The sequence below is a fragment of the Mobula hypostoma genome, chromosome 16, assembly GCF_963921235.1.
Source record: "Mobula hypostoma chromosome 16, sMobHyp1.1, whole genome shotgun sequence".
In the NCBI taxonomy this organism is placed as follows: Eukaryota; Metazoa; Chordata; class Chondrichthyes; order Myliobatiformes; family Myliobatidae; genus Mobula; species Mobula hypostoma.
Genome location: NC_086112.1, coordinates 1,501,335 through 1,513,442, shown reverse-complemented (window position 1 = coordinate 1,513,442; position 12,108 = coordinate 1,501,335). Strand labels below are relative to the sequence as shown.

The 12,108-nt window shown below is 45.4% G+C and overlaps 1 protein-coding gene across 3 annotated transcripts in view; it reads left to right on the top strand.

Moving 5' to 3' along the window:
* The first annotated feature begins 952 nt into the window (after positions 1–952).
* The window catches only part of LOC134357637 (occludin-like), a 53,704-nt gene continuing 42,548 nt past the window's right edge, over positions 953–12,108 (top strand). The window contains exons 1-4 of one of the 3 annotated variants that reach the window (XM_063069265.1): positions 953–1,050; positions 1,503–1,596; positions 5,387–6,074; positions 7,841–8,002. In XM_063069265.1, coding sequence (XP_062925335.1) covers positions 1,541–1,596; positions 5,387–6,074; positions 7,841–8,002 — 906 coding nt within the window. In that variant the 5' untranslated portion in view covers positions 953–1,050; positions 1,503–1,540. Of the gene's footprint in view, positions 1,148–1,185; positions 1,341–1,502; positions 1,597–5,386; positions 6,075–7,840; positions 8,003–12,108 lie in introns of those variants that run through there. The other 2 variants (XM_063069266.1, XM_063069267.1) reach the window with 2 other exon arrangements.

The window sequence follows — 12,108 nt, the reverse complement described above, 5'->3', positions numbered from 1 at the left end:
GCTGCCTGTTCCTCCAGCATTTTATGTGTTTATCTAATCAGCCAATCATGTGGCAGCAACTCAGTGCATAAAAGCATGCAGACATGGTCAAGAGGTTCAGTCGTTGTTCAGACCAAACATCAGAATGGGGAAGGGATGTGATCTAAATGACTTTGACCATGGAATGATTGTTGGTGCCAGATGGGTTGGTTTGAGTATTTCAGAAACTATTGACCTCCTGGGATTTTAATGTACAACAGTCTCCAGAGTTTACAGAAAACAGTGTGGAAACCAAAACAAAAAATATCCAGTGAGCTGCAGTTCTCTCTGTTGAAAATGTCATATAAATGATAGAGGTGAGAGGAGGGTGGCCAGCCTGGTTCAAGCGGACCGGAAGGAGACAATGACTGGAATACCCACGTGTTACAACATTGACGTGTAGAAGAGCATCTCCGGATGCTCAACACGTTGAACCTTGAAGTGGATGGGTTACAGCAGCAGAAAACCACGAACATACACTGTGACAGGGGTACCGAATAAACTGGCCACTGAGTTTGTAAACACTGCTTTCTACAGACAGATGTGTGAAACAGTTCCTCATTCCAGACCCCCGTGGGCATGCTGTGTGGTCATACTGTGTGGGCTCTGAAATGTGTGGCGATTTTTGCGGTACGTCTAATACACACAAAATGCGGGAGGAACTCAGCTGGTCAGGCAGCAGCTGTGGAAATGTCTCGCTGAGGACTAGGTTTGTCAGTTGTTTACACAAACGACGCAATTCACTGTATGTTTCGATGTACAGATGAATTCAGTCTGAATCTGCTGATCCCATGAGTAAATCGCATTCGGAATCTCCTTGCCCTCTCAGCCTGTGTGGAATTACCTGTTCTACAACTGCAGGAAAATAGCGGCGTCTCCATTGACAACGGCGGGACAGCCAATGGCTGTAGCCTGGGAGGAGAAGTGTGTGTTTACACCGCAGACTCGGGAAGCAAACTCCGTCAGAGAAGGTCGAATCCTCCTTCAGCCGAGCAGTGCGCATTGCCGCCTCGCTACCTGTACAGTATCCAGGTACAGGACGTGCAGAGTTCCTGTGTGTACACACGGAGCGCAGGACGAGCTCCGTGTCTCTTGGGGGACGGACGGGGTGGTCTGTGAACGCAGACAGGTATCACTGATGTGGTCTGTGAACAGTGGCGGGCGGTGTAAGCGACTGAAGGGAGTCTGTCTGTGTATGTCCACATGCCGAGGTGACGGAGGAGCTTCCCGGGGCGCCACCATCAGTGCCATCACCTGCTCACCTCAGCAACCGCGCCCCGGCCGGCCACAGCACCGGTGATTGACGTGCACTCGAGCAAACGGTCAGCAGGGAGAGGCGGGCTCTGGCGGGCTACCCGCCAATGGGTGAAGGGTGCTACTCCACGGTGTCGGTGTCTCAGAGCCGTGTTGGGATCGCCCGTGGGTGGGGAGCTACTGTCTCACGTTGTTTGTTTGTTTGTTCTCATGTTGTTTGTGCCCGACAGTTTTGAAGCGCAGTCCCAGCAGTTCCACAGCCCGAAACATGTCGAGTCGCGTGATGGACAGCCCACCCCCCTACCAGCCGGGCAGCGAGTACGGGTGAGTACAAGTGGGTGCTCGGGTTCTCCCGCAACCGATTCACGACCCCTCCATCCGGCAGCGAGTACAGGTGAACACAGCTCGGTGCTCGGGCTCTCCCCGTACCTCCCACTCCCCACCCCGCCCGGTCCCGATTCACGACCCGTACCACCCGGCAGCGAGTATGAGTGAACACAGCTCGGTGCTCGGGCTCTCCCCGTACCTCCCACTCCCCACCCCGCCCGGTCCCGATTCACGACCCGTACCACCCGGCAGCGAGTATGAGTGAACACAGCTCGGTGCTCGGGCTCTCCCCGTACCTCCCACTCCCCACCCCGCCCGGTCCCGATTCACGACCCGTACCACCCGGCAGCGAGTATGAGTGAACACAGCTCGGTGCTCGGGCTCTCCCCGTACCTCCCACTCCCCACCCCGCCCGGTCCCGATTCACGACCCGTACCACCCGGCAGCGAGTATGAGTGAATACAGCTCGGTGCTCGGGCTCTCCCCGTACCTGTCTCCCCACCCCCCCCCCACCCCCGATTCACGACCCCTACCAACCGGCAGCGAGTACAGGTGAATACAGCTCGGTGGTCGGGCTGCTCGGTTCCTTCCGTTCTCTCCCCATTCTCAGCCGAGCCTGCTGCTACGTCTTTGAGACGTCTAAAACTGCTCTTTCTTGTAAAAAAAAATAATTTGTACTCTTTGTGAACACAAGTAACCGCTTTTATGGCTCGTGCACACACGTATGTACCTGTGCAGATAAAAATAAACTCGAAAGGTTGGTATCCCTCAGCTGTTGGCTTTACCCTTTAACTTGTGTGTGTGGGGAGGTTCACTCCTAATCCATCCGTTTTGATCCGATGTCTCGACACCTGCCAGTTCCACGTACATAAATGTGACTGACTTTTCCACACTGGAGCAACGCTCTTGTGCTCCCAACATCCTTGTGGGTGAGTGAGCAACGGCTTTTCTTTCTGAGCGAAGGAGGGTGAGAGGTGACTTGATAAAGGTGTACAATATGATAGGAGGCATAGACCCAGTGGACAGCCAGAGGACCCCCCCCCGCGGAAATACCCAATACAGTACCAGAGGGCTTAATTTTTAGGTGTATGGAACGCGCTGCCAGAGGTGGTGGTAGAGGCAGATACATTAGGGTTATTGAAAAGACTTTTAGATGATAGAAAATGGAGTGAAGAGTTCGATTAAGAGTAGGCTGAGGGTTGGCATAACATGTCGGGCCAATGTTCTACGTATAAACAGAAACAACGAAGTCAGATGTGGGTCCCTCACAGATTAAAGCAGATTTTGGAAGGAGAAATAAGGAAATAGCAGAGGAATTGAACAGTTTGTGCCTTCCTGAAAAGATGAAAGCACCTCAGACGTCTGCAGAACTGAGGATCGGGAGTTTCCAGTGGGGAAATGAAGGAGAAGGTTACAGTGAATAAGCAGAGCTGGAGAAGTTAACTGTGAAGACTAACAAATCCTGAGGACATGACCATTTATATTCAGAGTATTGAAAGAGACTGAGAGACCGCTGGAGAGATGACTATCGCTGGGTAGCACACATTGACAGTGATGAAATGCTTTGAGAGGTTGGTCATGACTAGACTTAGCAAGGACCTGGACCCATCGCAATTTGCCTCTCACCACAATAGGCCAACGGCAGATGCAATCTCAATGGTTCTCCATAGGGCTTCAGACCACCTGGACAACACAAACACCTACATCAGGATGCTGTTCATCAACTATAGCTCAGCATTTAATACCATCATTCCCACAATCCTGATTGAGAAGTTGCAGAACCTGGGTCTCTGTACCTCCCTCTGCAATTGGATCCTTGACTTCCTAACCGGAAGACCACAGTCTGTGCAGATTGGTGATAACATATCCTCATCGCTGACAATCAACACTGGTGCACCACGGGGATGTGTACTTAGCCCACTGCTCTACTGTCTATATACGCATGACTGTGTGGCTAGGCACAGCTCAAATACCATCTACAAGTTTGCTGATGATACAACCATTGTTGGTAGAATCTCAGGTGATGACGAGAGAGCGTACAGGAGTGAGATATACCAACTAGTGGAATGGTGTCACAGCAACAACCTGGCACTCAATGTCAGTAAGACGAAAGAGCTGATTGTGGACTTCAGGAAGGGTAAGACGAAGAAACACATACCAATCCTCATGGAGGGATCAGAAGTGGAGAGAGTGAGCAGCTTCAAGTTCCTGGGTGTCAAGATCTCTAAGGATCTAACCTGGTCCCAACATATTGATGTAATCATAAAGAAGGCAAGACAGCGACTATATTGGGGGTTTGAAGAGATTTGGCATGTCAACAAATACACTCAAACTTCTGTAGTTGTACCGTGGAGAGCATTCTGAGAGGCTGCATCACTGTCTGGTATGGAGGGACTACTGCACAGGACCGAAAGAAGCTGCAGAAGGTTGTAAATCTAGTCAGCTCCATCTTGGGTACTAGCCTACAAAGTACCCAGGATATCTTTAGGGAGCGGTGTCTCAGAAAGGAAGCGTCCATTATTAAGGACCTCTAGCACCCAGGGCATGCCCTTTTCTCACTGTTATCATCAGGCAGGAGGTACAGAAGCCTGAAGGCACACACTCAGCGATTCAGGAACAGCTTCTTCCCCTCTGCCATCTGATTCCTAAATGAACATTGAAGCTTTGGACACTACCTCACTTTTAAAAAAAAATACAGTATTTCTGTTTTTGACAGTTTAAAAAAATGTAGTTAATATATGTAATTGATTTGCTTGTTTATATGATTATTTTAATATTATAATTCTTTTCTCTGCTAGATTATGTATTGCATTGAACTGCTGCTGCTAAGTTAACAAATTTCACGTCACATGCCGGTGATAATAAACCTGATTCTGATAACTGATGCTCTGCTTGGTTTCTTCTAAAGCTCCAGATCTGAAAGTGAGCGAAGCTGACTCCACCACCTTGGAGTGAGAGACAGTTAAGGTGGGGAGGGGGGACTGTTAGTGGTGAAATGGTGCAGTCTATAATGGAGCACAAGAGCTAAGAAGAGGAGAACGTTCAGGTGCTTGAGCCTAGTCCGCTCTTCAGTCCTGGAATATACTCCTCAAGCCCACCTTCCTGCCCTGTCTCTCTAACCCTTAAATCCATTACTGATTGGTTCTATCGATCTCGGCCTGCAGTTACATAACATCTTGTACGCAATACTCTCACAACTTTGTCTTGGGTGAGCACCAACGGACGTGCCGCAGGAGAAGCAGTGAGATCCTTGTCGTTCTCACAAAGGCTGCCATAAAGGGCAGCATAGTAATGCAGCACCACTGGAAGATGGGAGTTCAGTTCCTGCCACTGTCTAAAGGAGTTTTATTTTCATTCTTCCCGTGACCGTGTGGGTCCCCCCCCCCGCCCCCCGTGCTCCAGTTTCCTCGCACATCCCAAAGGTGCACGGGTTAGGGTTAGTGAGTTGTGGGCATGCTGTTTTGGTGCCAGAAGAGTGGTGACATTTGTGGGCTGGCCCCTGCTTGTTCTCTGACAAACGATGCATTTCACTGTATGTTTCAATGTACATGTGACTAATAAAGCTAATGTTTAAAGACCTTTAGGCTGACTCACATCGAAAATACCTCATTAGTTGTAAAGTGCTATCAAAAGACTTTGGCTGGAAGAGGAAACATGCATTTCTCGATGGTGACCTTTTTAGGGGGAAAATATTGTAATTTATGAAAAAAGACAATCTAGGATTACTTTCCTGTATGTAATGTTTGATTTGTGTTGTTGAATTAACTCTTTATTTTCCACATTCTAGCCGTGGTTCAGTCTATGCCCCGAGTAAGGACATGTACGATGGAGACCTGCGATCACAACCGGCAGGTTCCTACTATCCAGATGAAACGCAGCATTTCTACAAGTGGTCTTCTCCTCCTGGAATTATCAAAATCCTAGCAGTGCTCATTGTTGTGATGAGCATCGGCATCTTTGCTTGTGTGGCATCCACTCTCCCCTGGGACATGGACTACTACGGAGGAGGGATGGGTGTCGGAAACGGCATGGGATATGGGGGTTATGGAGGTTATGGGGGAGTTGGCACTGGCTATGGATCTGGTACAGGCTACGGATACGGAGGTGGAGTCGGGGCATATGGATACGGAGGCGGCTACACTGATCCGCGGGCGGCGAAAGGTTTCATGATTGCATTAGCAGCCGTCTCCTTCATAGCACTGCTCGTTGTCTTCATTATCCTCGTTTCTAGGGCCAGTCTTTCAAGAACAAGGAAGTTTTATTTAATTCTGATCATTTCGTGTGCAGTCGTCGGCTTCATAATGTTTGTGGCGACGATTGTCTACATCATGGGAGTCAATCCCACTGCGCAGGCTGCCGGATCAGTATTCTACAATCAGTTGCTGACGCTCTGTAATCAGTTCTACATCCCATCCACTACCGGAGTCTTCACTAACCAGTATCTCTACCACTACTGCGTTGTCGAACCACAGGAGGTGAGTATCTCCACCCTCTGAGGTGAAGAGAAGTGCAGTGATTTTGTTGTTGTGCTCTCCAGGCACTCTGTCCAGATCGAAATGGTCAGGGTTTAATTTTGTAGTGAAGTAAAATAACAATGACAGTCATAGAACACTACGGCTCAGGGGCCCTTTGGCCCATTTAAACCATGCCATTCTCTTAATCTACCTAGTCTCATTGACCTGCACCCAGACCATCACCCTCCATACCTCCTCCCATCCATGAACCCATCCAAACTTTCCTAATACAGTGAAATCAAAGCCAGATGCATCACTTCTGGCAGTTTGTTGCACGCTCTCACCATCCTCTGAGTGAAGACACTCTCCTCATGTCCCCCTTAAATATTTCACCCTTAACCTGTGGTCACCAGTTCTAGTCTTAACCAACCTAGTGGATAAAGCCTGCTTGCATTTACGCTACCTATACTCCTCAGAATTTTGTATACCTCTAACAAATTTCCCCTCAGACTCCTGTCTCCAGGGAATAAGAACCTAACTGATTCAACCTTCTCCTGTAACTCAGGTCCTCGTGTCCTTGTATGTGTTCTCTGCATTCACTCAGTCTTGTTTACACCTTTCCTGTAGGTAGATGACCAGAACTGCATGCAATACTCTGAATTCAGCCTCACCCACACCCTATACAATGTCAATGTGACGCCAGAGGAGAGATCTGAGAGAGGTTTATAAGATTGAGAGGCATTGATAGAGTAGACAGACAGTATCTTTTTCCTAGGTTTGAAATGTTTAATACCAGAGGGTATGCATTTAGGGTGAGAGGGGGATTATTTCAAAGGAGATGTGAGGACCAAGTTTTTTCACACTGTGGTGGGTGCCTGGAATATGCTCTCTGGGGTGGTGTATAGGCAAATACATTAGAGACGTTTAACAGACAATTAGATAGGTACATGAATGTAAGGGAAATTGAAGGATATGGACATTGTGTAGGCAGAGGGTAGTAGTTTAGTTAGTCACTTGATTGCTAATTTAATTTTCAATACAAAATTTTGGGCTGCAGGGCTTGTTCTGTTCTATCCACAACTACTGTACTCAATCCAGTACTGTTGTCAAATTCCTTTTATTTGAAGGCATTTGATAGGTACATTAATTTTTGTTGTCAAGTCACCAGAAAATAGAAATGTGTTGTGATGACTTTTACCTGAAAAGGCTGAAAAATTCTAATCTTAAATGTGCTGGGGCTGCAAGTAGTTGGGTTGTTCAAAGTGCATTGTGGAGGGTTTCTGTGTTGGGATAACAGTATTCAATCAACCTTTAGTTCACCGAGTAGTGAACGAGGCCAAAGTGATTCAAATCCAGACTCAGCTTTGTAAGTCAATGTTAAGCTGAAAACTTGTGACTGTGGGTAATTATCCAATGAAATATGAACAAACACTGCATAATATTTTGTTAAAAAGTAAACTGCTGACAAGAAACTGCTAAACGAAGTATCCAGACAATTGTTCCGAATAAAATTGTGGGCAATATTAAGTGTCTGCTAAGTGTATAACTGATATTTCATGCTTAATTGTACTTTGACTTTTCTAGGGGAATTTTTTGAAAACATTAATGAATTTTAAAAGCAAATATTTGTAAATAGAGCTATAAGGTTTTTTTCATTCAGAAATGTGATTTGATAACTTTGCAATCAAGCAGGGAATTCACTGGCTGACACTTGTAGATGAGACTGTAATGGTGGTGTTGAATACTGATGCAAGTCTTACTCATTTTGTTTTGTAATCTCCCTCAAGGCCCTTGCAATCGTCATGGGATTCATGATTGTAATAGCTTTGGGTCTGATCATCTTTTTTGCATATAAAACACGAAGCAAGATTTCACGATACGGTAAAGACAACATCCTGTGGGATAAGATTCCCATGGAAAATGAGGTGGTTCCAGATGTCGAGGAGTGGGTAAGTTCCTCTTTGTTTGATTCAGTATGTTGCAAATAGTTTATTTTGTAAAATGTTCCTTGCATTGGAAAAATCCATTGTCATTTGTTTTTTCGTAAGCCATGTGGTATATTTAAGTAGTTGAGCAAAATAAATTTTCCAATTTTGTTTAAAGAAAATCACTTTTCCCAATGTTATTCAGTCAATAGTTCTATCGTAGGGGTGATCCCTGATAGGCTAAACAGGCACTAAATAAAAAGGAGAATGGATTTGACCAATGATATTTCCAGTGTTTGGAGGAATGTTGTCACTGTAGATAGAGGGATAAGTTCAGTGTCTGGGTTGAAGAACATTCCAGAATTTATTTCTACAAAACTTGTGCAGTAATATATTCTTTGCACTGAATCTGTAACAATTCTTGGTTTTTGATATCCAAGACTTGCTTTTTGTTTGATGTACAGTACTTGTTAGGGTTAGTGAATCGTGTGCATGCTATGTTGGCATGGCAATGCTTGTGGGGTGACCGCCAGCACATCCTCCGACTGTGTAGGTCATTGATGAGGATGGTACATTTCACTGTATGTTTTGATGTCATGTGCATTGAAACAATGTGGGGCTTTACAGTAATTACTATTACAACTCAGCATTTTCTGGAGTTTGGAGTTCAATTCTAGCACTATCATTAAGCGTTTGTACATTCTCCCCATGAACGCATGGGTTTTCTCCAGGTGCTCAAGCTTCCTCCCCCGTTTGAAGAAAGTGAATTGGTCATTGTAACCTCTTCTGAGATGAGGCCAGGGTTAAATTGGAGGTTGCTGGGTTGGGTTGAAAGAGCCTGTTCTGTGCTCTAACACACATCAAAGTTGCTGGTGAACGCAGCAGGCCAGGCAGCATCTATAGGAAGAGGCGCAGTCGACGTTTCAGGCCGAGACCCTTCGTCAGGAAGACCCTTCATCTTCCTATAGATGCTGCCTGGCCTGCTGCGTTCACCAGCAACTTTAATGTGTGTTGCTTGAATTTCCAGCATCTGCAGAATTCCTGTTGTTCTGTGCTGTATCTCTTAAATCAGTGGTCCCCAACCACCGGGCCACGGACTGGTACCACAGCATGTGCTACCAGGCCATGAGGAAACGATATGAGTCAGCTGTACCTTTCCTCATTCCCTGTCACGCACTGTTGAACTTGAACATAGGGTTGCCAACTGTCCCGTATTTGCTGGGACTTCCCATATATTGGGCTAAGTTGATTTGTCCCATACAGGACTGCCCTTGTCCAGTATTTCCCCCGCTAAGGTAGAGTGTTCCGATGAAACCTTTGTTACGTACCCTGTAACTGGGTTGCCAAACCAGCAGAAATGGACCACTCAGTTGGAGTCTGGATTACTGGAACTAAGAAAGTTTTATGAAAGAAATAAGCAACACAGTACTCTAATAGTAAGGATATAAATGCAACAGGTTAGCAATGAATAAACACACATGTACACAGAACGAGGATAATAGGATCAATCAAGCTCTATCGCCGTCTAGGGGTAAATGACTAGTTTCAAGTGACGCAAAGTTCAGTGCAATTGAGTTCAGTTCACAGTAATCACTGTTGTGCCGTTGGCGGCGGTGGGGGAGAGAGAGAGAGAAAACGAATGAATATTCAAATTGGATTCCAAACAGACCTTCGATATTCCTCGCAGTCAGCTTTCGGGCGAGCCCTTTGTAATGTCTTCTGAGGTCACCGACTGTGACCCCTCTGTTCCAGATACGATCGTTCTTCTGCGGTGAACCCGGCACCCAGGCAAGGGTGGACACACACACCAGGTTCCCGCTGATCCGTACCTTTCTACCCTGTGCGTCTATGGCTGGTCCTGCGAGCAGACCTCCAAAATACTCCCACCAACTAGTGGGGGGGGGTGCACACCGCTTTCAGGGTCTCGTTACCTCGTGGTGTCCTGTGTGGTGTCTTAGCGAACCTGCCCCTTTTTATCCCGCTGCTGGGGTATCGCCTGTCCATCACACTTCAAACAGTTCAGGGTTCAAAAGGAGCCGGTCTTGACAATATTCAGACCGGTGTCTCCTTCCGTTAAACTCTCTCGTCTCTTCATTAACATTTCCAAATGCTGCTCCATTGTCTTACTTATCTCTCTCTCCTGAAGACAGGTGGCAGATCAACTGTTGATCCCACTGGTGCTAGCACAGGACAGTTAACATCTTAGTCTATGTGTACTTTTGTAACCCTCTTTCGTTACACCTTTCATGCCAAAATGGCATAAAGCGAAGAAGCAATTACTACTAATGTATATGGGAAAAATTTTTGAGCGTTCCCAGACCCAAAAAATGACCTAACAAATCATACCAAATAACACATAAAATCAAAAATAACTAACACTAACATATAGTAAAAGCAGGAATGATATGACAAATACACAGCCTATATAAAGTAGAAATAATGTATGTACAGTATAGTAGGGGAGATAAAGGCAAAACTGACTTGTGGGGAAAAAAATTGGCGCGTACGCGCATGTGCACCTGTGCCTGCGCAAGGCTTCATGGTCATGGTAGTCTTTCCTGGGCTAATGTGTCCCAGGATTTGACTTCTACTTTTGTCCCTTATTTGGGAGTGAGAAAGTTGGCAACCCTAACTGTAAAAGACATGTTGAAGTGAGTTTAACCCCACTTGAACACCCACCCCGGTCGGCCGGTCCGCAAGAATATTGTTAATATTAAACCCGTCTGCGGTGCAAAAAAGGTTGGGGACCCCTGATTTAAATAAGTAAAATAAAACTAAAGCTTAAATTTTTATTGTTTTACTATGTAAATGCATATAGTGATGTTTATTCTTTCTGATGTATAAACACTTTGCAATGAGGTAATGTGAGTTTGATATTTGTTGAGTTCCTTTTCATAATGGCAAATGTCTGCATGGAGTCAGTTGAACGTTGGGCTTGTGGACACTGAGAAGCCCAAAAACAGATTTGCTGATGTGCTTTCCTTTGTATAAGGACATGACTATCATATTGTGTGTCGTAGATGGGGTTAGATACACTTATTCACTGCTTCAGGAAAGCAGTAGAGAGAAGCATTAGACTGGAGCAGCAAGTGCTGGTGCTGGCATGGATTAGGGATTGGTTAGTGGGTGGAACAGTTGGAATAAACACAAGATTCTATAGATGCTGGAAATCCAGAGTAATACACACGAAATGCTGGAGGAACTCGGCAGGTCAGGCGTCATCTATAGAAATGAATAAACAGTCAATCTTTGGGGTTGAGACCCTTCTTTTGGGTTCATGAAGGGTCACGGCCTGAAATTCAACTGTTTATTCCTTTCCATAGATGTTGGCTGAGTTTCTCCAGCATTCAGTGTGTGTTATACCTTTATCATCCTTCAAACCGTAAGGACATGAGGAGCAGAATTGGGTGTAAGCTCAATAGGTCAAGCAGGGAATGAATAGCTAATGTTTCAGGTCGGGACCCTTTACCAGGACTGTGAGAATAAACTGTTCATTTTCAGCTTGGGAAGTCATGACAGCAGGGGTGCAGGGGGCCCGTTGTCACTTCTTCTCAATGAGGAAGATGAATTGTGTCCAGATTTGCTGATGGCAGTACTGTAACCCAACAGAGTGAGAAATGAGGAACTTGTAGAGAAGGTTCGGCAGGATTTCTAACAAGCCAAACAAATGAGTGAGGATGTGGATATATTCACTTTGATAGTTTTTAAAAATATAAAAGTGGAGAATTTGCTAGTGGTGGGAAATTAAATGTTGCGGATGTTCAGAGGGCCCTGGGTGTTTTTGTACGAGAATTGCTGAATTTCATATGCAGATTTGGCAGTGTAAACAGTACATTGACCTCCAATTGGAACAGAAATAGATTAGTTTTGTTGTGTATTTAATATTTGAGTCGTATTGTAAAATTATGTATTGTTTGAAGCATCCTTTGCTTATATAATTCATTAGTTATATGTATAAATGTTAATTGCATACATCATTCCGTGGTACATGCACACCTTGCTTAAAGAATGAAGTTACACTCACATCTCTTGGTTCTCTTGTTTTCCTTTGAATTAGTTTAATGTTTTTGAAGTTACAGAACATGACAAGTTTTAGTTTTAAAGATTTCTCAAATGTATATGTTGAAATG